This window comes from Mytilus trossulus, chromosome 3 (assembly GCF_036588685.1).
Source record: "Mytilus trossulus isolate FHL-02 chromosome 3, PNRI_Mtr1.1.1.hap1, whole genome shotgun sequence".
Lineage (NCBI taxonomy): Eukaryota > Metazoa > Mollusca > Bivalvia > Mytilida > Mytilidae > Mytilus > Mytilus trossulus.
The window spans coordinates 44259890-44287156 of NC_086375.1; the positions used below are offsets into that span (position 1 = coordinate 44259890).

The 27267-nt window shown below is 31.1% G+C and overlaps 1 protein-coding gene across 2 annotated transcripts in view; it reads left to right on the plus strand.

Annotated features, from left to right (window-relative positions):
- LOC134711566 (uncharacterized) overlaps nt 1-27267 on the plus strand; it is an 87753-nt gene that overhangs the window by 36770 nt on the left and 23716 nt on the right. Inside the window, exons 2-4 of one of the 2 annotated variants that reach the window (XM_063572223.1) lie at nt 10735-12333; nt 19737-19911; nt 20448-20513. In XM_063572223.1, the coding sequence (XP_063428293.1) occupies nt 10735-12333; nt 19737-19911; nt 20448-20513 (1840 nt within the window). The remainder of the gene's footprint in view (nt 1-10734; nt 12334-19736; nt 19912-20447; nt 20514-27267) is intronic. The other variant, XM_063572224.1, reaches the window with a different exon arrangement.

Here is a 27267-nt window from a genome sequence, read left to right on the forward strand (position 1 = left end):
CATCTTCTGACATCAGACTCTGACTTCTCTTGAACTGAATTTTAATGTGCGTATTGTTATGCGTTTATTTTTCTACATTGGTTAGAGGTATAGGGGGAGGGTTGAGATCTCACAAACATGTTTAACCCCACCGCATTTTTGTCAGGAGCCTCTGGCCTTTGTTAGTCTTGTATTATTTAAATTTTAGTTTCTTGTGTACAATTTGGAAATTAGTATGGCGTTCATTATCACTGAACTAGTATATATTTGTTAAGGGGTCAGCTGAAGGACGCCTACGGGTGCGGGAATTTCTCGCTACATTGAAGACCTGTTGGTCACCTTCTGCTGTTGTTTTTTTATTTGGTCGGGTTGTTGTCTCTTTGACACATTCCCCATTTCCATTCTCAATGTTATCTTATAAATATTCAACTTCAACATTAAATATTTTAGAACTCCTTTCCCCCATACATAATATTTCCAAAATATTGATTGATCAATCAATCTTATGCTATGAAATTGGTATTTCCTAGTTAAGGGGAGATAACTCTAAACTAAAAATATAGAATTGATTTAAACATTAACCCAAAAGTTATGTTACAGTTAAAAATGTTTATGAAAAGAAGTGTGAGTGAGTAATGGAAGAGGAAAATGGCTTTGATAATGCTATTACCTTTTACAGAACCATCAGGTGAATATCTCAGAATTTGAGAAAATATTTCACGAGAATATTTCATTGCAGCAGTGCTACTATATCAATTAGACAAATGCTGGTTACAACCTACAAAAGACAAATTCAGAAGTTTTCAGCTCCTTAATTAATTAATAGTCATTTGTATAGTTGAAATATGAGTTGATGTCAGCATTTTTTAAGGTGAAACTGTTGTGACCTCTTCAGGATATACATATACATATATCACTGTCTTGTTTCAGAGATGAATTACCCTAATCAATTTTAATGGTGTTTACTTATTACAGTTCCAAGATTTTTATGAGTCATTTTCTTCAATTTACAACAAACATTGGGAAATAAATCATATGTACAAACAGATGCATTTTTTTCAGTTGAAAATAACTCAATCTGACAAAAATTGTCTTGTTGTCATTAGGCCTACTAAGATGTCTGAATGCATGTTAGGGACATGCTGTAGCTATGAGCAATCTAACAGGGGGGATATGAACTTTATCAGAACTCAGGGATTGGGTATTTTTGGGCTCTGGATTTCAGGATTGACCCTTTCAGGATCCGGGAATTATTTTTTTTAGGATATCAGCATGTCGAGATTAAACTATTTTAAATTCAAGACCTCAGGATTTCGTGTTTTCAACCCCAGGATTTCCAGATCAGGACCCCTTTCTTACAATATGTCAAGAATTTAAATTGGCCTTAGAGTAGAAATATATAGTAAATTAACATATCAAACTACCTATATCCACCACCAGCATCAAATATGTAGGTCTGTAATTCATAAACCTCCAAAGTAGTCTTTAGTTTTTTCTGTCATTCAGGGGAACTTGTAGTTAATGCTTAGACCTTTGGTAGTCACTATCAAGTTTATTCCTCATTCTGGACTCTTTTCGATAATTAATAGCATCATGACATTATAGCTAGGCCCTTGTCTTTTTTCATGACTTTAAGTTCTTCTCCAGGTGCTGTTTTATTTTATGTTTTGTCTCACTGCAAAACCAACATCATCACATAAACCTTCATAATAACTATCATACTTGGAAATTTATATGTAAACAACTAATTTGTAGAGTCATACATGATTTAATAAAAAGGAAGCAATGCATTGTCTCATTTCTATAGGCTCTTAGGTTTTATTTAATATATTTTCTTCCTATGTATATGCTTGAAATACTTGCTACTGAACATTCAGCAAACAATCAATCAATCAGTTTTAATTTCAAAAGGACGACACTAGTGTATGTGCTGACAAATAATCACTTTATGTTTATATCTGATTGCTAAAATCTGGTCTGTCGAACAATGAACCATTAAGCAGATTAAGGTACATCTTTTAATTGTGGTAAAAAGCAAATATGTTTTTATTTCAATAGAATTTAACTATAATCATTTGAAATTTGAATCAGCCTGCAGTTTAAGAGCATCAATAAAAGCTGTTTTCTTGATTATTTAATTTCATCAATTCATTTTGGCTTTATAGATTGACACTACAATCTCAAAATAACTGGCATCTATTTTAAAACTTGTCAACTTTATACTTTATTTTTGTACTGTATAAATACTCCCTTTGCCTTTCAGTTTAAACAATTATTTTTACACGGAACTGAGTTCTATCATTATTTTTATTGGCTCACATTCCCAGAATTATTATTCTACTTCTCTCAAATAATAAAATTTCTCTTCAGATGACTTCTCCATCGAAAATTCAATATCAAATGTTCTGTTAAAATACAGCAAAAGGGGGATAATTCAATGGAGCTCTCCAATGTGGAGTCTCGAAAATTGTTGTTGTTTGAAGAAAGACCGGCAAGACAATGAATTTGATATTTCAGCCTTCTTATAAGATTAATTTATCACATCAGTTATAAGATGAGGGTAAAAATAAGTTAGCTGCATTAAAAATATATGAGACAATGAAAAAACGCGTATCCGTAAAGACGCTGATACGGCCTAGCATAAATATTTGAACAGCCCTGGAAAATCAAAAATAAACTTGTTTTGAAAGAATGCAGTAAAATTATCTGGGAACAGTATGTGTTCCTTAGTAAATCCATTAAAATAAGTAATAAGATGATGTCAGTTACATGTTAGTGATTGAAATTGAATAACATAATATTTTGAAACCTTTTCTGAGTTTCACATGTCGCACTGACAAAAAATCGGCAATCCCAAGTCACACATGTCGCACTGACAAAAAATCGGCAATCCCAAGTCACACTTATATTAGATCCCAATACACCTTATCGCTATTAGCCTACTCAGCCGGCTAACCCAGCCGCTTGACCTTTTGACGCATACAACAATCACTTTTCCTTTGTTGCGTCAGATATTTTGTTTTATGACGTCAAAATTTTACGGGAACATGTGTGATATCCAGTAATGGCGGACAAATAGCGATAAGGTGTATGGTCTCATTGGGGGGTTCCTATTACAGATCCCTCTTACTGTTTTGTCAGATTACCGTATCCCGCTTACCCTTGTACATAAGCAATTCTCATTTTTTTTGTCATATCCCAGGTCCAGCAAGACCTCATTTCCCGTTATCACGCCACAATAATTTGACTTTTACATGTTATGCTAACAAAAAATCAGTAATCTCGTGTAACGCTTAGACCCAATGAGACCCACATTATTGTGGGTATCATGGGAGTCTAAGCATGACTTGGAATTGCTAATTTTTTGTTAGCATGACATGTGAAAGTCAAATTATTGCAGTGAAAACAGGAAATGAGGTTTAGCGGGACATGGTAAGTTTATACAAAAAAATAAGAAATGCTTATCTTCATACTGTAAGTGGTATACAGGAATCTGACAAAACAGTATGTTGGATCCTGGATCAAAACCCCCTATGAGACCCCCATTATTGGAGTAAAAACTCAAAAAATCTGAACACTGCTACTGTATAGGGTCCGTTTACCCTGATTACATTTTCACCCTAGGTATGTTGCGCTGACTGAGTTAGTTCTCCCACAGATTTTGCTCATGCTGAATTTGTTGGGCCTACTTTAATTAAAAAATATAAATATTACGGATTACAGTTATTAAAGTTTAGTAAACTTATTCAGATATTTATAGGGAAGAAATTTATGAAAGTACATGGAAAGAATTTAGAGTTAATGACTTCTTTTGGAGCAGTAATTGTAGTAATTGACTGACAAGACTTATTAATATTGTTTTCAAATATTAATAAAGATATTTATTATATTACATTGTCAATTTGTCATTGTACAATGTATTTCAGTATTCTACCATGCAGATCTACCAAATGAAATTAATTATGGCGCCAGATATTTTGTATTAATATGATGTTCAAATTTGACTGAAAGCTCAGGACTGCCAAGTCTTATCCATTTAGCGTGGGTCTCACACATTTTCTTGCTTATTTGGCAGCATTTTCCTTTGTTTTTTTTCTCTTTTTGATCCTTACAACTTTGGCCAAATCTCATGCATTTGCTTCATGAAAAGTCGGCAGCAGACACTGGTGTATTAGAAGTTTTCTCTGTTATAATTTTCATCTGGATGGCAACTTATACCACAAAATGCAAGATGCCTTACCTTCATATAAAACAAAGTATAGCCAACTCCAATTTTTGAGAAATAACACTTGGTTGTGAAGTTCCCTTACATTTCAATTCTGCTGTTGTTCTAACTCACTGTGTACATGTCTTGTTATGTCTTAAACCTACATTAAATTATAAGCAAAATGATGTTTATAAAACAGCCTATTTCAAATATTTTGTAACAGGCCTTTCAAGTATGTCAACTGTAAATTATTTCATCTTCTGACAGAGACATGGCAAACAGTATATTATAACCCATTTGGGTGATTGTCCCCAACTTGTTAAAGTAAAAGAGCTGGATTGTTGGATGAATGTATTGTAATTTAATTTCTTTTTCTAAAGTGTATTTGGTTGCAGTTAATAGAAGAGTTTCAATATAGTCATGAGAGGTATATGTTTCAGTTTGGCAGTCGAAAAGTCATATTATGTGATATTTTCTGTTTCTGCCACCCAATGTGTGAAATATTTGTTAATCTTTATTAGATCTTTTATTTACTCTTCTCATTTTTTTGGTGAAATAATCAAAACATGTTTTAATTCAAAATATTTTAATTAAGATAGAGTTATCTGCCTTTGCATTATAACATCACAAATTTATTTTGATGATAAATTACAATTGAATTGAGTGAAAATGATATACAATGCCTGTCCTAAACTAAAGTCTTAATTTATCAACTTTACTTGTTTTAGACTATGCTGAATATGTATGCATTGGTTATTTGATGACATTACAACATTTTCATGTACCCCTCAAAATGATTAATTCATAAGATATTACCATCCATAAAGCAGACTTTTGTAAACTTCTGCTCCATACAAGAACAGCTTTGGTAGAAATAAATTGAGGTCTATAAATCATTAAATATCTGACTCATATCCCACATTATGTAAATTGTGCCAGTCAAGATTCAACCTGGACCTTAATGTAAATTTTATGTGTTAAAAGTATATCAGTATTTTAGTTTAAATTAATTGTAAGTAAAGCAGGTGAGACATTTGCACAATGGCATGTGCACATTTATTTATTCTAGAAATTTCTATATAAAGTTCAATTGAAAAATTGACAATTTAAAAGATAGATAATATGTGAATCCATACAGGTTTTTGAAACAATATAAAGAATAAGGATACATTTTTTTGTGGGACTAGACTGGGCATCCATCTATTTTTAGATTCATTACTTTCAAAACCATGTAAAATTTGGAATCCCTAGTTTAAGCCTTTTCACTATTACCTGTACATGTCTTTGCAATATATTGAGGACAATATTTAAAATGATCAAAAGAAAGAGATTTAGTCAGGATTTTGGTGATTTGATTACAATGGATTAGGATAGTTTGATGTCCTCAAGCATTTTAAACTTATTATTATTTGATTACTAGATTTCTGTAATAGATACCTATGTAAGGGAGAATCAATATTTGTTTATTTTGACTGGGAAAACTTTGTTTGTTAAGGAGACTTTAAATATATCTTGTGTTTGCTGGTCTAAGTAAATAGACCTTTTATTGAGGGCTATTGGAAATACTGACTGAGTTTACTGACTTAAAATGAATACTAGTATAGAGATCTATGTGTACAGTTATTTTTAAGCTTGTATCACAGGATTTGTAGTTTCTGACATTGTTTTTAACCGAAGAGTTTCAAATGTTGGTGAGTCACTATGGTACTTTTTTGTTGTTGTACTCTTTATAAAATTGCAAATAAATGTATTTTGGTGTTTTCATTAAATATTTATCAAAACTTTGCAAAATACTGATGTAAGAAGTTTTTAAGTTGTAGTTCTATTCGAAATATTCTTGAACCTACATCACATAGGAGAATTTTTACAGTGATATAAATTGACATTGGTGACAGTGGTTTGTTTGTTTAATAGGCTTTGACATCAAGAAGTTAAACAATAAGTGTATAACTTTGATTTTATATTGACCTAGTCATACATTAAAAACACATTGTTGCAACCAAATGAATAACCTGACATGCAAAATGCCTATACATGTATTTGCAAATGACCAGTTTACAAATGTACAATTGTGGGAGCAGACTGAAATTATCTTTCTAGCAGGGTATACCAAGTGCTGTATGGCTGCAGATGCTTTTAAATTCCTTGACATCTACTTAAACTGAAGAGGGTTTGAAATTTATTATTTAAAGATTGCCAGAAAGATTCCCATGAAATAATAAAGTATTAAGACTGGATCTGCATTGACAAGATAAGAACACTTTAATCAAATCTTTTGAAAGATGATAAAATCTTCTATTATAACTAGCCTTAGTACTTGTTTTATCCAATTATATATTTTAATTGACAGAATGGATTGACCTGCTTATGACAAAAACATTGAAAGGTTAAGTGGCTCAGTGTTGAAGAAAGTTGTTCTTTTATATAAGATTGACACTATTGAAACTTCTGTCATGTATGATGTATATGTACTGACATCGCCTTCGAACACAATTATGAATTGCACTTTTTCATTCTACTATACAAATCCTTGATCAAGGCCAGACATAAGAAAACAAGTAGTCCAGATATTGGGGACTTTTATATAGCTAAGCTAATAACAGTATGTCTTGATTGAAGGCTAAACCATGACCTGTAGATGTGCACATGTTCCAAGTCGGATACATTTGTCTTTATGGATATATGTATTTTTTTTCAATTTGATAATCATAAGTTAAGATACGTAGCATTTGAAGTAAGAACATTATAAATTATGCAAGTTTTATTATTTTGTTAAAAATGAACTCAAAGTTTAAAAAAAGAGTCAATCACAAAAAATAAGCAAACTCAGTTGTAGAGTAATTCTATTTTTAAAATGTTCACATAAAATCTAACTGAATTGTGGACAATAAAAGCTGGCAATCAGCAATCTGATGCTTCTCTGAGAACTTTGAGACAAAGGAATTTCTTATATTTTGATTTCTGTTAAAACACTTGAGGATGTGAAGTACTGGTTACCTTAGACAAAGTTACAACACATTATCAGTTCTTTGTAATTGAAGCATGTTTTTCAATTACAAACACCCCTCTATAACACATTCCAAGAATTAAAAATCAAATAAATTATTTAGAAGATAAACATTCACACCAAGCTCCTGATTTATTTTGATACACTTACAGAACAAAGCAAATAAATTTTATTGCTGAGTTTTTTTTTAGCTATGTAACTCTGATATCTGTTTCTGAATTTATCTGTGATAGAGAATTTGGTTTGCCAAAATTATAAACAGCTGTTTTCAAGTTCAAACACACAAAAAGTGTTTTATAAAGAAAAAAAAGATTTGAATTAGATATTGTGTTCTGTCTTTAAACATTCCCCATGGCATGTGTGTGTCTTTACAAGATTTTAACCAGATCAACAAAATAGATTATAGATTTGTTACATAATGGGAGCATAGGGAAAACTGAATGAACATGTTAAAGTGAAAAGAATTATGATTAATATTACCCCCTGGAGACATGTGGGGCCCCTGATTTTTGGTGGGATAGCTAATTGCCTGTAAAATTGACTGTATTCACAGATTTGTGTCAAACTTAGTTAATGGATGGGAGGGTTATGAGAAAACCAGAGATATATTTTTGCAATTTAGTTGTGTGCAGTTTTTTGCAAGTTCCTGATATGAACAGATGCATAACAATTAGCAAGGAAAATAATTTGTGAAAAAAACCTTGATTTTATTTGAGTATGCATTGATGTGAATTTTATGAATGGATTTATGACCCATTTCCACTTTGTTGACCTGGATTTATTATTGTTAGTGAATGGACTGTAAGATTGACTGGGCTCTCTATACATTGTCCTCAGTATAGTAAAATATCGGATTATTATATGATTAAGAACATGTGTGGGATAAAAATTTTAACAATCTTATATTAATGATAATTTAGTTAATTAGAAAATGGATTTATAATAGTAGGAATATTTCATGCTCTGATGGATACTATTGTTTGAGCTATACACTTAGTGCTGGATTTAAATTATAAAGACAATGTGATTTCAAAATATCCTTTGGATAAATGAAGGGAGTATGGTTGTTAAAATTCCTCACGAAATAATGGGGACTAGGATTATAGATTTATTGGATGGGGACTTTGTCCAGTTCCTTCAAACTCTTGATTGTCCAAAGGTATTTTTTTAACTTAGTAAACGGCTTTGTAACTTTTTTTCACAGTTACACTGCTGTGGTTTGACTTGCAGCTTCTTTAGTTTTTTAGATTAGTTTGAAAGTTTGTATGTATTGAATTACTGACTTGAAAGTTTAAACACTACACACTTTTTGAAACTATGTGAAAATGCTGTCTCTTTTTTTTTGCCATGTTCATTACATTAATTACACATTTGAGTCATATTATTCTGAATTTGACCTTATTAATAGCGTCACAAGCAAAAATACAGTTATGAATACAGTAAAACAGGAATTACTGTATTTTATACCTCATTTTCATCTTTTGTTTATTTTATTTCAGTTATTGATTGAACTGATTTGTTTAAAGTAGATGAAATCTTAACATTTATATAGATTAGTATTGAAAATTGTGTAGATTGTCTTTTAATTCATACCTCAAAACCCCAAGGGTATGAACATGTAACATTATGTTATGGTTGTCAAGACTTTCCCCAATGCCTTGATTAATGAGCAAAATATGAACAAGTTATACTTACAGTATTTTAATACATGTGTGTCATTTTGTTGAGAATAGGGAAAGGGGGGGGGGATAAATTATCAAGTAAAAATCTAGAACATCTTCAGATAGAATTTGATTTAAACTCATCTTTAAATTATTGCACATTTATTGAAGTTTATGAATTTTCCACAATTTATAAAATCTTGATGTAAAGTTTACTACTTCACTTAGCAAACAATAAGATATTATGCTTACTCTATGATTTTACATGTACAAATGGCTATTTACACAAGAAAATTTAAATGTGTATAAATGTTTGGGAAAGTATTTATCTAAAAATCTAGAGATAAGGAGAAGTTCAAAAATAATGAATACAAATTAGCCACAAATATACATATTTTGAGTGGTATATGATTTTAAATGGTATATTTTAAAGATCTAAAATGTATTGTCTGGTTCTGTCCTGGCCTTTTATAGCATTTTTTTAATAGTACTAAACAATGTTGTTTTCTTATATTATATGTCTCTAATTTATGTCTAATCATATGTACTTGTATGTAATGTCATGAAAGCTCTTTATAGGGCCCTTTAATTGGAAATAAAAATATTCTTATATTCTTATTCTGTACAGTAAGAAGAAAAGAAAGCTTATATAAAAAATTAAATAACACTTTGTTTGATATTTTAAGGACTGGTCAGTTGTTGAGACAGATAATAAATGCTTGTCCAGTCTGTGTACAGTAATAAATTAACCTTGGCTGTAAACACTCTTTATTATACATCAATGGACAAGTATTGAGGGGTTCAGAAAGGGATGAACTTTGATCATTGGAATATTGAATGGATTATATTCATTTCATCAAGCAGATTGAATGTACTCCATGCATGTACATGTACAATATATATTCCAAACTCAAACTTGTATAATAGAAAACATTTTTGCCCTTTTTCTCTTAATCTGGTTGTTCCTTGGTAGGTCTGGATTTAATGTTATCCAGCTGTGCATGTTATGATTGCCTAACTTTATAAAACTAGGTGTTGAATTTGATAAGATTAAATTAATCCCAAAGGAGATAAACAGATCAAGATTGTGTATAATCAGAGATTACCATTTCATTTAATCCTGTTGAGAAGAGAAAATAAATATGCGCACATAAAATTTAAATAGTTTGAAGTCTTACACAACTGTCTTAAGGTAATAAAGTTTGTCTATCTGCTTGGGTTCACAGATTGAAGCCTGCAGTAAAGATTACAGTTACTTCTTAAAGAACTTTTGGAACATTAGCATATTATGCCATTGTTGTTTTATTACAATCACATAAGAAAGGGAATATCAACTACAAAAACACATAAACTTCTTATAAAACCTGGTTATGGTTTAACACTGCACTTCCAAGGGAAAGTTCCTAAACTTTGTTTGGAATATAACCGTCATATGTTATTTTGTCCAGCTGTTAGTGTGTAAATGTGTTCCTTTTGTTTTGCCATTGTTTTTTACTGTTTAATAGAGTTGTAATATTCATTGTTACTAATTCTTTAATCTTTGTCAGCTCTGTTTAATATCATATAAAAAAGAAGATGTGGTATGATTGCCAATGAGACAACTATACACAAAAGACCAAAATGACACAGACATTAACAACTATAGCCTTCAACAATGAGCAAAGCCCATACCGCATAGTCAGCTATAAAAGGCCCCAATAAGACAATGTAAAACAATTCAAAATAGAAAACTAACGGCCTTATTTATGTAAAAAAATGACCGAAAAACAAATATGTAACACGTAAACAAAAGACAGCGCATGACCATACAATCAATAAAACTGAATATTTTTTACTTTGATTTAACATACATATATTTATTATTTTCTTTATCATTTCAGCTTCTGTCTGAGATTTCAGAACTTGAAGAAAGAGGTAATGAGGACCTTCTTGAAGATACAAACAAAAACATCACAAACAGAAAGGCTGTAAACAGTCCGCCTTGTAGTTCTCCATCATCTATCAACAACCGAAGTCCTTGTTTACAGAGATCCTCATTCTCACATAGATCTCACAGCCTTCCAACTACCGCTCTATCTCATCCAGGAAGTAGAATTCTGTATCGTGATGGCTCGTTTATCATCGAACCTGATTTTCCAGAGGAGATTGATGAGGAGAATGAAACACATAGTCTTGACATTGAAAATGGAAATGTAAACAACAGTAACACAATAGGGAGGGATTCGATACAAAATAGGACTAACTATTCTAAGTGCAAGCGGTCACAGTCAGAAGCAGATTTGTGTGACGTTGATGACAATTTGTTTATTCAGAATGACGGAAATTTAACTGTAATTGAAAATGAAAATGCTAACATCCACTTACATGGTGCTAAACCAGAACATGTGGATGATTCTAATACCCAGCATTCTTCTATAGAACAAAGTGAACTAGTAGAAAGTGGAGTTGAAAACAAAAGAAAAGCTAGGTTAAAAAAGAAGTCAAGATTAGCTGCTCGAAGGAGCAGAAGTTTTAAGGATTTTTCTGAAACAGAAAAACCTGTAGTTGCTTTACGTAGGAACTTAAGTTTTGTTGAGGCAATAAAGTATAAAGAAACATTAAATATTCAAAATAGAAATGGTAGCCTTCAGAGTCTCAATTCAACTACCAGTATAGAAGAATCTCCTTGCCATGACAGAAAATTGTCTTTAGATGATACCAGGAGCAAAGGTCAAGGCTTCTTACAAAAGGTGTTTGCTCGTCGAAAAGGAAGTCTTGATCAGGGAGGAAAGAAAAAGTCTTCAGAATCAAAAGAGTCAATATTATGGAAAATGTCTTTAAAAACATTATTTGGTGCCAAGAAATCCAAAGAACAATCTATTGAAAAGTTACTTTGTGAAGAACCTCAAACTCCACCCATTGCTGCCTTTCAAAGTGACAATGATATTCATATAGTTGACTCGGCCCCAGGATCACCCTATTCTAGTCTAAGATTTAAAAGGCGCCATACATCTGCTGAAATTTATGATCACAGTGGTACCTCATCTTCCAGAAGCTCATTAGATGTGAACCAACGATCTCGTTCTGGTCGTTTTGAAGATCAACTCAGCGTAAAGTCATTCAATTCAAGTAATCTTTCTATATCAGAACAACCGTTAAGGCCCAAAAGTCCTAAACCAAATGTGACAATTGTTCGTAGAAATTCAAATATAAGCTTACCAAGTTCACCCATTAATGAAGTCATGTTTGATATTGGTGGAAAGCCTTTAGAATCTGCTCACAGAAAATATGACAGTATTGATGCCGGAAAGATAATGAACTGCAATAACTCCAATCACTATGCATCTGGTGATGTCTCTACTCACAGACCCACTAAACTGTCTGCTATAGACCTAGAAAAGCTAGCTTCATTGGTCCAGAATGATATGACATCCAGTAATAGTAATGATAGTGGTATACAGCATGATGTTAGTGTACACTCCAGTAATGAATCTCTAAAGGTAAATTTATTATTTATATTTATCAAACAAATATAATACTCTACTTACATGAATATGTAGAGTAAAGCCATACAGTCTCATACTACATGTATATATATAGTTATAAGTTTTTAAGGACAAAGTTAAAACTAATTTTAAGACTGTGAGTCTTCACCATCAAAGATTGCATCTTGGTTGCACATTTTTCAATATACAAAAATGAACTGCCCGATAACTTATAAGGACACTAATTTACAAGCTCTTCAAACTGTAAATATACACATCTACTTTTCTTAATTGTTTGTGTCTTCAATAATGCTAAGAATCCAAACTTCAAAATTTTTATAGAAGATTCATAGTAAGAAAAAAAATGTCATCATATGATTATGTTATCAATGAATATTTCACATGTGCTTTGAAATACATTTTGGACACAGAAAGCATTTATCAATTGTAAAATGTTAATTAATCTGTTTAAGTGCCAGTTGACAAGTTGTAAATATAGCTCATCACATAAGGAAGTAAAAGCAAATGAAATAGGCTCTTCAGTAATATATATTTATGATTCATTTGTATGAATTTTGATATACATGTAAACAGTTGAAACGTTCTTATAATGCATTATGTCAAGTGATATTTTATTGCATTGACATAAAAAAAAATTACAATTTTTACCGAAACATATTACATGTAATACATTAGTAACAATGTCAGACCTCATTATTTCTTCATGGTGATCAAAGAATGTTGGACATATATCTGATGATATGTACGATTCTGAGGTAAGGACTGTATATCGGAATGACTTAAGTGCTCGCGGCATGATATCTAAATACACAAAATGCAGGTAGGTCTATCTTTATCAATATGTGAGAAGGAGGTTTGACAGAAAGTGAGAAAACGTGAGGCAGGTGAGTCATGTGGAAGTTTGAATATTTGGACAATTGTAGATGGAGTTCAGTAATGGAAAAAGTTGAGTACTAGGACGATGAAGAGTCATGTTGAAGTTTGAAGTTGAAGCTGTGAATATTTGAACAAATGTGGAAGGGGTTCAGTATTTGAAAGTTGAGTCCAAGGACGATGAGTCATGTTGAAGTTTGAAGTTAGAACATCAAATATTTGAACAAATGTAGAAGGGGTACAGCAAAAGTTGAGTTCAAGGAAGTGAATTCTTGGAAAAACAATATTACCAGTGAAAGTTTGAGCAACGTTTTTTGGTCTTTATGTCCCCCTTTCCTTTTAAACAACTACAGTGTTATCTTATTGGAAATTAAATTGATATTGTCATTCTTAACAAAAAAACTGCCTTTCTATTATTTAAATTCTTAAATTCTTATCTTCTTATCTAATTACTTCTTTTTTTGTGAAAACATTTTTTCTGTTTTATCTTTCCTATGAAGAGAAACATGTTATGATAGTAACAGGCAGTGACTTTCACCAACTGGTAAAATCTTACAACAAAATATTTTAACATTTTAAAATGTTTTCATTTCATTATCTGTTGTAATAGCCTATGAACATACTGAATGTAATGTATAGAGAGAAAAAATGTACTCAAACAATTTTGAGAAGAAAATGTGAGACCATGGGGCATCTAGAGTTTATATAAATCATTTTGATGGTCAGTGTTGATTTTGGAATGTTTTTTATCTGATATGACACATTGGTTTTCAGAAGGATAGCCACTGTTTGATTTTGGAATGTATTTTATCTAGGATGATGTATAGGTGTTGGTTCATATTTTGATGGAGGACATCAATACTTGACCTTAATCAAGGTGATCACCATGGATAATGATTTGTTTATGTTAAGTTGATGTTGGTATCAGTAGATATTTGATGGTCAAGCCAGGGGGTTATAACTTCAAAGCTTACATGGATAACACCTGTAGAATATCATTGATACATATAATGCTTCATTAACTGGACAATTTATGTCAGAATCGTAAATCTTCATAGAAATGATATAAGTATAAGATACACCCTTGATGGTGTGTCGAAATATCATTGATACATATAATGATTCATTAACTGGACAATATATGTCAGAACCCGTAAATCTTCATAGAAATGATATGATTATAAGATACACCTCTGATGATGTGTCAATATATGCTAATACATTCAAGATGACAGTGGGAACTATGGTGTCAGCAATTCTTGAAAAAAATGTCAGATGTCAGAACAATTTTGCACTACTTCTAAAACTGCATCTAGTACAAAGAGAGGACACATTGAATTCACAAACCCTTTGAACGACTATAATTTTCTTCAATATACATATAAAAAAGAATAGGTTAACACAGGATTTTTAGGTTCTAAAAATATCAGCCACTCCTAATTCCATTACAACAAATTTAATAAAGTATGCTTTTTTTCCTTTGACAAGTGAAGTAAAATTAATAATTATACACCCTGTTAACTACATTTGAGAACTTATTCCCAAACTTAAGCTCCATTTGAAGCTGAAAAAACAAACTTTTGTATGGTTTTAAAAAACACAATACAAGTATAGTTAATAAGGCAGATGATACTAGCATACGATTATTGTTATGCCCTACTTGTGGGCTTTATGTTTTTCAGTCTGTGTGTCCATTGTTCATTGTCCAGTTGTCTGTCCCACTTCAGATTAAAGTTTTTGATCAAGATAGATTTTGAAGAAGTTGAAGTCCAATCAACTTGAAACTTAGAGTTTTGACCCCATTTTCATGGTCAACTGAACATAAAAAATGATTGTGGGAGTGGGGCATCCATGTACTAAGAACACATTCTTGTTTTCTATAATTAGGAAATATGGGTATTTCTGTATTTTCAACAAAGGCCTATAAAACTTTGATGTATTTATGGACATTAAATATGATCTGGTTGTACATGATGTTTATTCTCTAGAATGTGATACTTATTTATTTTCTTTTTTTCTGTCGAACATCTGCAAAGGAAGAGTACAGAATTAGTCATACATGCTACTGATCAGAAGATGCTTTCAGATGCTCCAAATGATTAATTTTCATCTGTAGTTTTATGTTTTACTATCATTACATTTCTCTGCAGGGTAATACTTGAGTTTTTAAGATTTATTTTCACAGTTGCTTTGGAAAGGATTGGTAACTGTTTTTGCATAAGGTCACACCAATGTTTCAAGATGGAGAATAAATTGGATTCAATTATATTCCTTTTCCATGTTTTCTACAAAAATAGAAAAAAAACTGATAATTAGACTGCAACAAATTTATAAAAATGTTATTGGTACTATAAATTGGTTTTTTTTTAGTTCTGGTCAGTTCTCATACTGTTACTTCCAAAGTTTTTGTTCTTAGTATATATTTATTTTTCATTTTCAAAAATTATCTACCTGTTGAAGCATGTAAAGTTCTTTCAACTTTCTTGAAATTTCTTGTAATTCTTGTTAAGATTAACAAAGATGTAAAAGCCAATTTTTCCCTTATTGAATCTATTTCCTGGAAGGAGAATCAATAAGACCAACAAATGAATGTATTTAGCCTACTTCAAATTTAACTCAAATGATTCAATGCCCTCTATCCACTACTTTTCTGGAGTGATTGTAATATACCGACTGGATTATTCAGGTTTAAAACTTCAAATGTAGAACATGTGTTGATATTGTTATAAGATTGTTTTCTCTGCCAGAGTAAAACATATATCGTAATTTATCTTGCCTGTAAAAGAGCGAAAAAGTCTTAGATTATCTGACAATGTGTATCTTGAAATTTTTCATCAGAAGATAACTATCTAAAGTGGAGCCGTTCTTTTTCATTTACTTGTAGATAAAAGGTTGTTGTCAGTTGAATAAACTGATTATGGAAATGGGAGATAACTTTAAAATTTGAATATTTTTTTATGCAGTTAAACATGTAAAGGGGGTATTCCACCAAAAAATTGCATAAATTTTTACATGATGAAAGAAGTGCTGAGATAATCTACATCTGTTAATCATTTGCATGAAGCTATCATTGTTCCCAAAAGCCCCACTGTATATGAGATCAAAGACAAAGAAAATGACTGCTTTAATACAATGAGAACATTACATACTTACAAACACAAAATGTATGAAGCAATATCTAACTTTCTACATCATTTGGTCTATGGTTGAAGGTTGTCTCATTTGCAACCACAATCACATATTCTTATCTTTTAATAAAAGTTGGTTTCTAAGTAAATGTCTCTTTTTGGTGGGAAATTTTGAAAATTTATATTTTTCAATTTTTGAATGAAAAAGGTATATTTAATTTCAAATACTCAATGTTTAATATGGAAATTAGTTTGATATAACTGGTTTTTGTTTTTTTAAACTGGTCCATTTTGTGTTGTTTGGTGGAATGTTCACTATGTGTTTACCTATGTTTCAATTGAAATATGTCAAATGAAAAAAAAGTAGCAAATTTGAGACAAAGAATACCTTTACGACTTAATCATTTGGTCATGATTGTACACCTTGCCTTGAAGATACTCATTACTTTACTTAACTATTTGATGTTGAATGAATGAATATTTTATTTGCGAAAGCATAAATAATATGCTATGGCAATACATAAACAAGTATATACAATGTGACAAAACAACATTGTTGTTAACATGGTAACATTTTAACCTTTAAAACATGCATCCTTCTTCAGTTTAAAGTGTTGTTTTTCTTGTAAAGTGTGATTTTTGTCACTTGAGGTCTCACTGCACCTCCTTCTTACATATTGCCTTCAAAACTTTGCCTCTGGATTAAAAAAAAAGGACTAGTATTAATAGTCATTAAGTGATAATCGTAACAGAATTATGATATAGTTAGATTGTACTGACATAGGTATATCCTTAGGAAATATTAGTCAGATGATTTAAGAAACTTTGTTTAGAATCAGTCTAGCAAACACTAGTTTGGTTTAGTTATTTGAATGGATGTTAGTTGTCTGAATTCTCTGTGGAAATGCTGAGACTTTGGAAATATATATATATTTTTTGTTTCACGTGAAAGGATTATGTCGAATGTTAGAGTTATGACAGTTGTTGTGATGGATTTGCATGTAATTCTTGAAAACTCGTAGGTGTCCTTGTGTTTGGTCAGGATTTGCCATTCCGGTTACTTGTATGATTTAAAAAAAAACACTTCCTTGTATGATGAAAAATTCTGATAGAAGAGTTTAGTTTTAATCGATGGAAAGGATGCAGAGTTCTAAAAAAAAAATCATGGAAATATTTGTGACAAATTTCATACATGTGAAAACTGCAATTATCCATGGAATTGAGTATTATAGTGCAAGTTTAAATAGTGTTTCTGGAAGAAAATCTTTATGATTTGTATAAAAATACACTTATTGATAAAAGCACTTATTTTGCATAAGGAAATAAAATATTTAATTTGTTTCCTAATCAATTTCATTGAAGTCAGAATTGCTTCAATTTGCATGGTCATCAAATTTTGAAATGTGAGAGATTATAAGTTTGAATTATCATGATAGTACAAATGTTCTGGAATTGTTTAAAGAAAATTCACAAAGCTGATAGTTATAGTTGTAAATGTGTTCCATCAAAGTTGAGTCCAATTGGAATTACACAGATTAATAAATTTTGTGATTGTGGACTCGCTGACATAGCTCGGTCAAGTCCTGTGATACATAGAACAAGGTCAATCCCTGTTCTTAGTCTTGACGATGGTTCAGAACCATCAGATGATGAGGTAAGTGGTACCAGTAAATGGTCAAATGTGGGATTTTTACCATGGTTCAGGATTTTATAGTGAATTTCAGGTACATTCAAGGGAAATAAGCCACTTTTTTCACATAATACTCAGTTATACTGATATATTTTTATTACTTAAAACATTTTTGGGATTAAGGACTGCTGATGTTAATTTTTGGCATTTGTTGTTAGGGATAAAAGCCATTAAAAGGAAGGGTTTGTACAAAGAAATCAACATGTGCCAGCATGTACAGTTTAGAACTTTTGAATGCATTTAAGGATAAAGAAGAATATTGGTTTTATATCACTTCTAGAGTGTATGTCATGAATTTTTAAGATTGGCAAAACCACGAAATCAAATATCCTTGAATATACAAATTTTCAGCAATCCACTAAAATTGATACCCACGAAAATAAATGAATCCACAGTAGTTGTGTGCAGCCAAAGTCTTAAAAGATTGTCAGGTCAAAGCCTCATCCTTCAGAATTTTTATTTGGAATTCAACTTATGAAAGACCATGGTATATTTATACCTGTAGAACCAATTTATGGAATGAGAGTCAGAAATGTTATAGCATTCTGATCTAGGGGGCATGAACATTTAGGAAACTAGGGACAATTTAAATGAATTCTTTTGAAAACAGGTCAAGTTTTGAGTTTTTATTAGAAATGTAGGATGTTATTGTATGGATATATGCCTATATTATGATAACCCTATCATGAGATTTTATTACAAAGTTTCCTTCCTGCAATTGTACAGTATTGTTATTTATAAATAGTCTCTTTATTATATATAACTGAGCAAAAAAGACATAAAAGCAGCATCTAGAAAAAGATTCTTGCCAAGGATCATATTGCTGTTAGATTTTTATTAATTTGCCAACAAGTATTTCCTCTCCTGGTATGTTTTGATGCTGTGATTTTCTCTGGAGAAATAATTAGTTTAATAAGTGGTATTGTGTTTTGGTATCTTGCAGAAAATTGATGAGGTTTGGCGAAGGATCTAGCAGTTGTAGGTTAATTATCGCTAATAACCTTGATTGTCTGTAGAATGTTGAGTAAAATTTCATTTGTTGTTGGCTCTGGTATAGACTGGAATTTCATTCCTTTTTGGGCAGCAAATCAAATTGGTTATTTTTGGAACATTAATCTAAATACAAGATTAAACAATTTTTTTGGCTTCCATTGATCTGTGTCAAGATTGTTTCCCCAAATTTAGTCTTGTAAAAGTACTTATTTATGCCCCACCCTAGTAAAGGGGCCAAAAGGTTATACCCTTGTACGCTCTCTAACTTTCATTTGCCTCAACCTAATGTTATGAAACTTATCCACAATGCTTCATCCAATAAAAAACTCACATAAATTCAAATTATGGTGGCTACCCTTTAGCATTCTAGAGCTTATAATGCCCCTTTGTTTTGAAACTTAGAAACAATGCCTATTACCACAAAACTCAGATCCAGTACAAATTCAGGTAGCGTCTCATTTACATTTCTTGAGTTGTTTCCCTTTATATGTTATATGTAACCCAGGGCATCATCTGTGTCCAATGGACACATTCTCCACTTATTTCATTAAATATCTATTTGTCATAGTAACTCTGACATTCTTGTTTACTCTGAAATATTCTTGTTGATTTTTGATCAGCAACTTAGAAATACATCAGTCAAGCAGTCCTTGTGCATTTCAGGAGCAGTCTTGATGTATGTTGAATATATTCTTATTTCCCTTTTATTTCAGGCCAATGCAGACAGTTCAAATGTAACAAGGAGGAGAAAGTCTCCATCACCAAGACCAGAAAGACCAAAATCAGAAATCAGTGTAAGATGGGCCGATCTTGTAGAGACTACGGACATATCTCCTGTCAAACGGCGGGAGAGTGGAGAAAATCGACCAAGACCAAAGTCAGATTTAGGTAAGGATTGTAGCATGATTGATTGAGAATGTTGGTGACTGGGACACACAACGGCATGAAAATTTCATCACTGAGAATGTTGCAAGTGTCTTGTATATGAAAAATTTTGCTCTCTGGGAGTTTTGTCTGCCAACAGCTCACAATAGTGTTATTTAATTTTTGCTAGACTGACACTTTTTTACTTGCCTGTAATGAAATGGTTACTTGTTTTATGGTTGACACTATAGAGTTATGATACAAAAGGAAATCAAACTTCTTCTTTTGAATTCGATAGCTGCAATACAAACCATTAAAAATTCTTCACAGATAAGAGAAAGCTTGACTCATAATTTTAATCTGATATTAGATGATTTGTGCCCATATATATTTTCCCAAAAAAGAACCATGAAAAAACTAGAGATAAAAAAAAATGGTCAAAATTTAAATTTACAGTACATGTATTAGATTAGTTGACTATACATGTACTTTCAGATATGATGTTTTTTGTAAAAAGATAAGTGAAATAAATGTTTACACATTGTACTAATTTCTTTCAGAGGATAATTTACAACTTTTTGATGAAATGTATGAGGATATCTTTGACGACATTGGTTATTTTACAGGTATCACAATTTTTGTGGCATGGATTTTTTTTATAGTTGCCTCCCTTTGTATTTGTATATACAATTTTGCTTCTTCCATTATATTGATGTTGTAAATTATATTATATATTTTTACTTATTTGGTCTTGGAATAACTGCTTTTTTATTGAAACTTTTAGGTTTTTTCCTTATTTTGAACAGTGTGGGAAATAACAGTAGATATGTCATCTCCATGTGACACTCTATACAAGTTTATGGCTCAAACCAAATTAAACTTGTAACATATAAAGATAGTATGAGAGTTGTTATAGACACCAATCTTGTGAAATTGAATTATTTAACATAACTTGGTTCTAAATATGAGTAACGGTTATCCACTTAATATTTAATCTTAAGGTGGTACCTAACACTACAGGGAGATAACTCTTTAAAATCAGCTTAACGTTTTAATTACGATGTGTTGTTAAGGGAATATTAAGCTTCTCAATGATCAAATTAAGTCTTTTTCAAACTGCTATATAACCAGTGTAATTTTTCTGATAAAACGATACGTTCAAAATTTTTGAAATTTTTATATTTTTGTCAAAGGATCAAAGTAAATACTTTGACAAAATTTTATGAAAATTAAACGAGCCAAATTAATTTTAGCTAAAGTGTTGGGTACCACCTTAATATTACATATACATTAACTTTTTAACCAAAATATTTAATGCATGCAAACATGCTTTTGTACCTATAAAAATTGTTTTAACATATGTATTAGTTTATAGATTTCTTCAATACTTTGATACCTTTTTTTTTTACCAAAATGATATTAAGTTTGGGTTGATGAAAAAAAGGATGGAGTGGGGTTTAGTATAGTGGTTGATGTCATTCAACTTCAGTGATCACTAGCCTGTCAACACATAGAAAGTAAGTAAGTGCCCCTGTTGTGGTGGGTGCATTCAACTCCTATCTTCTGTGACAAAAATGCCAGTTTTATGTGCCGTAGGTCTTGGTTCTCTTCATGTCATCCTATTTCCCCACCTAGCTATATAGCTAAGTATGCTGAAAGTGGGGCTGAACTTCATCAGTCAAATTAAAATGTGTTTTGAAACTTGCAAATGTCAATAAAAAGACCTATAATTACATTTTAAACACTTTATTCCCATTTCCTTTATCTAATTAATTATAATGAAATTGTCTTAAAATGTTATTGTCAAGTAATACTAAAAAAATATCATTTAGAATTTTATTGAAATAAGTCATGACTTATTACTTCGTAGAGGACAAAGGTAATTATTTATTTTAGTCCGATTTTGAAATTGCTGTGCACAATAAATTGATAACATAAATAAAAATACGAATTAATGTGACAATTTATTAAATAAAGACCTGACTTATCATTTTATTGTAGTATTTATATTTAATAAACAAAGGAAATTAATCAAACCTTGCCAAAAAAAATGACAATTCATTTTAATCAATATATATGTATGTTAATGGATAACAAAATGTCGGTAGACGATTTTTTTGGATTTCTGTATGAAGAAGGTATTGAACTTTCCATCTGATTATTTGAAGCCTTGTTCATGATGTACAATTCTTTGTTCTAATTTGATTGTTAGATTTTTAAGAAATCTAGATAAAGACAAAACTTTGAAATATTTATAATAATTATTTCGATAAAGTAGTAGCCAAAAATCGACAATATTTCTAGCAGCACAAATGCTGTTGTTTTGGAACACCAAAATCTGTTCTGCCAGTGGTCTTCTTGTCCATGATTGTCAATTTTAAAGTTGTAACCTAAAAGTTAAATCCTACGAAGGTGTTTCATTTTCACCCAACATCTGTTCAGCTAAAGATAGGCAGTATAAGTATAAGTAGGTATGATCAGGGTTAAAGTGGTTTGAAATTTACCACATTGTGAAAGAAAAATAATAATTATCTTTGTTCTAGTCATTGAAACATTTGTCAGGCAGTAACCATTTGATTTTCTGGGGGAGGGGGGGGGGGCTATGGATTTTTCTCTGGACAAACTTTTTTTTTCTCTTCGGCAAAAGACAATCTATTTTTTTGGTGACTAGTCGAAAACAATTTTTTTCTTTCAATTTAAGCATTACATATAGTGGCAGCTGAGGGTGAAACAAATAATTGTTTTTTTCTCAGGGTCAAAAACAAATTATCTTTTTTCTCCAAAAACTTGAAACAAACTTTTGTTTCCAAAAAAATCCATAGCCCCACCGCCAAAAATCAAATGGTTGCTGCCTTATTGGGGGATTGCTTGCTTACTTCAAGTCCATTGGCATATATTTTATTATTAAGGAGGATTGTAGAGGGATGAAACATTGACTTATCAGTAATATATCTTATAACCTCACTCATTGATGGATGAGCCAGAGTGCCTGGAGAGAACCACTGATCTTCGGTAGAAAAACTTAAACTCCTTTTCAATTAAGATTTGGGTCGAGCGCAACTGTCCAATGCTGGATAAAAACTCACAACCTCACTGTAGGGCTACTGAGTTAAATATATTAATATAATCAATTGGTACTATAAGTCCCTTGGAGATTGATTTATGAATTATAAGTGAAGGGTTAAGATTTTTTATTACATTGTATGATAGGTAGGTCAAAAAGGAGGTCAAACTTAGGACGAGTTCTGTAGGTCAGCAGTTTGAAATGTTTCGTCCTTGTCCAAGTAAATGTACCACAATTATCATTTGTTTCTTTATTTATCAGAATCATAATTTTGTACATGACACAACAAGTTAAAAATAGGATGTTGTTGTTTGTTAATTATAGTATACGTCACGAAGATTCACTCCTACCACCAACTATCGTAAGGCCTCGCGGAAGACAGATCATTCATTAAGTGTGTCAGTTTAGTTAATGTCACATTTTCATAAAACAATATATACAAACTAGCATAATAACAATGATACAATATGAATTTATATGCAAAGATTAAAAAGTTTTGCAGAAGAATTAAATGTGGAAAATTGTAGTATTTCCAGGCTTATTAAAATATTGTCACATGTGTGCATGGTAGCAATGGGTAAAGTTTCTTGCTGAGTTGGGGGTTGAAGAATTATTTCGATCAGTTATTTCAGTGTCTACATAATGCAGCATGTTCAAAAGCACTGATTCACAAGTCATAATGTTAACAGCTAAACACTGTTGGTGTGATGTCTTAAGTACATAAACTTTCTGTATAGAGTCTTCCACAGAAGTTGTCACAAATCTTCACAGTGAACAATCAAATTACTGTTGTTGTAAGTGCACAAAAAACAAACATTTCATCTCCAAAATGTACCTGAAATTAAAAATAAATATGTTCCATTCAACTTTTGTGATAAATAATAAACAAAAGAGAAAATTGAAACTTTTAGGAAAACCGCAACTATTTTTTTATGGCCACATGTTCACCAGACCATGAAAATGTCTATTTTTTATCTATCTGTCAAACATATTTGTCTTAACCTCAGTCATCAATATACTTACAACTTTCGTCATTGCTATGTAGGAATTCTAATGAAATGTGCCGAAACAAAATGAAAGGATTTTTTCACCGAAAAAAATATGATTTTAAAATGAAATTGAAATTCTCTAAGGATTTTTTACCAGGAGTTTTCAGAATGAAAAAGGACATTTATAATTTTCTTGGTGAGTTGTTTTGTAAGGAAAGATTAGAATATAGATATGAAATTTTAAGAAGGAACTAGAACTGTTGAATTATAGCACATATATATTGAAATGACATTCTACAACATAAATTATTTAGTAAACTTCTGTGTTTTCTTTTCAGAATTATTTTGTTCTGCTTCTTAGCATTTCGTGTGCTAACACTTATACTGTGTGTAAGAGTGTATTATCAAACATCTTTGATTTGATTTCTGTTTTCCAATTCTGCTACCCACTTAAAAACCTCATTACACGTTATGGGTAGTGTTTGCTTCAGAGCTAACACTTCATTGCTAACTTTATAAGTTTCATTCTTAGGGGGAAAAAATGAGGAAATGTCAATTGGCAGTCAAATATTATAAGTTTGAAAGAACAGAATTGATGGTTGTTTATACAAAAAAAAAACTTGAAATAGACAAAACAAAATTATTTAAAATATCCCACAGAATCAAAAGATTGAGAAAAACATAATTAACCAAACCAGGGATGAACCAGTAGCAAGCTGTAATATTGAAATTCAGTTAAATATAAGTTGTTTCTCCTTTGATAGTTAGAATCTTTTTATAATAGGATGTCTATGTGACTGTTTGATGTATAAAACAGGTTAGAAAGTCTCTTATGTATTTTGTTCCTAAATTTCTTTCTACCTAATTCGATGTTTTTCTGCTCGTTACAGGCAATTCTGAATTTTGTACTAGCCTGTCAAAACAAGAAGTCTTTGAATGATACAGTCTTGTATTTCATGAAAACTGAGCTCATTATATAAATTAAGATTAAGATGTTTGTAAATACAAAAAAAGCATGAAGTTGTGTCACATTGAATCAGCTGTTTTGTATTAAGTAATTACAATCTGATGAGGAAAGTCTCAAGTTTGACAGATATGGGCTTTAAATTTGACAGCTTTGTTTGCCACATGTGTGCAGCAACATAATTTTTGTGAGGATATATATCTTGACAATAAGCATCTTTTTATAGCAAATCCAAAGGTGTTAATGATTATTTCAAATAGAAAACAGTCCTTTTAGTATTTAAACTGCAAATTTAGCTAAAAACTGGAATAATATCACATAATGGATGTTTGACAGCAATGCTATAATGTTTAGTGCATTAAAGTATATTTCTGAATGTAAATGTTGCTTTTCAGCATGAATATGATATACTGTAAATGTAATTCTTAAATATGACAGAATTTAGTATCGCATCAATTATAACTGCCATTTAAAATTCTGTTGGCATAATAGGCTGAAATCGCATGTTCCCTGATTTTGTTAGTTGATCAAAAATAACAATGATTTCTGTTTTAACTATTTATAGTCTTTCAAATTTTATGGCAAGATATAGATATTCCTGGATATACTCCTCACCTCTGTAATATAGGGTACTGTAAAACATGGTCACGTTAAAATAAGTATAAAAAGAGATAAGTTAGAAAGAGATCTAAATATTATATGCAGTCACATTCATATCCCTGAGGCTTTGTGATAAAAAGGAAGTTGTTTTTATATTACTGAGAAACCACAGCAAAAAATATTGAAAACCAAATGATCAAAATAGTTGTAATCCATTATCAATTTATATACTTGTAAATGGTTATAAATCACAAAAGAATCTACCAAGGCACTTGTATGTCCCCTTGGTAAAGATTGTAAATAATAGAAAGAAGAAAGAAAGTTGGCTTATCCCCATACTGTTGATCATGTAGTTTTCGTCAATGTTAATGTAATTAACATTATATTATTCATTAAATGAAGAATCATCCTTCCTGTGTCATACTTGAGTAAAGTGTTATGAGTTCCGTCAAAATACACTTAATCAGCTGGGACAGGGATTGTTTCGTACTTATGAACTGGTTTTCTGTATGCTCCTTTGCACTGGAAAATCAACTTTCAATTTTGAGAAAATTGAAGGAAGACAACTTCTTTTTGAAAATAGGAATGAAATGACTTTGGAACAATAATAGTGAAGGAAATTGTCATATTGATGAATTAGTGTCTAAATGGAATAAAACTGGTTAAGATTTTTTTTTGAGGATTCGGTAGTAAAAAAAAACATTTCGATGTCAGTGATGACTTGTGTGAAAGGATTTTTTAGAAGGAAAAAGTATAATTTAAGAAAGAAGAAGAAGTGGAAAATCTGTAGGGAAGAAATTCCTGGATTCTTTGTGATTAGATTTTTATACCATGAACTTGATGGTAGGTATAATAAAAAGTTGTGTAGCAGTTCTATTAATTTGCTTATCTTTTTATCAATTGGTGTATTCATCATTACATACTTCAGTATGGCTTAGATGGCATCATCATCAGTCTGTCTGTCTGTACAGATCAATGAAGTTAGTCACCTCAAAATTGATTGAAAATGTCTGCTTTCTCAGAAATGATTCCTCTGTATCTTAAATTTCAGTGATTATTGTTACCCTTTGATAGAATTTGAGTCACCAGCTTTCATTTTCCCTTAAAATATAAATTTGAGACTCCCAAGCTCTGCTCAGATCCAGACTCACATTTTCACAACACTGATTAGATATATGATTGAAAATATATAAAAAAAAAAAATATGTCACACTAACCAATATCTGAAAACAGTGACTGATCCATGTGGGCCTGGGGGGTTCTAACCCCCCTTTTTTTTTAACGAACAATGCATTTGAATGGGGACATATGATTGGACCCCCCCCCCCCCCCTCTTTAAAAAATGACTGGATCCACCCCTGGAAAAAGAAGAAATTGGTTACTTTACTATTTTACACAATACTAAACTGATAATCTGAATCATTTAAATTGTCATGGTTTAAGTCTGATATTTGAAGTAGCTAATCTTACTAACTTCAATAATAAATGCATGTAATTTGGTCCTCAAATTTTGCTAGGTTAATAAAATAAGGATAGATTCTTTTGTATGAAACTGACATTATTTTTTGTTGCTTCAAACACTGAATGTACTGAAGGTTATCAGTAACTTGCAAATTATTCAATATTTAAAACCCTGTGAGATATCTGATATATTGCTCCATAAATCTGTCCAGTTGTTCTCAGACATACTTATAAGACATAAAACATAAAATATAATGTCTATAAAACAGTAAAAGATCTATATTCGGTGAAAAATACAGATC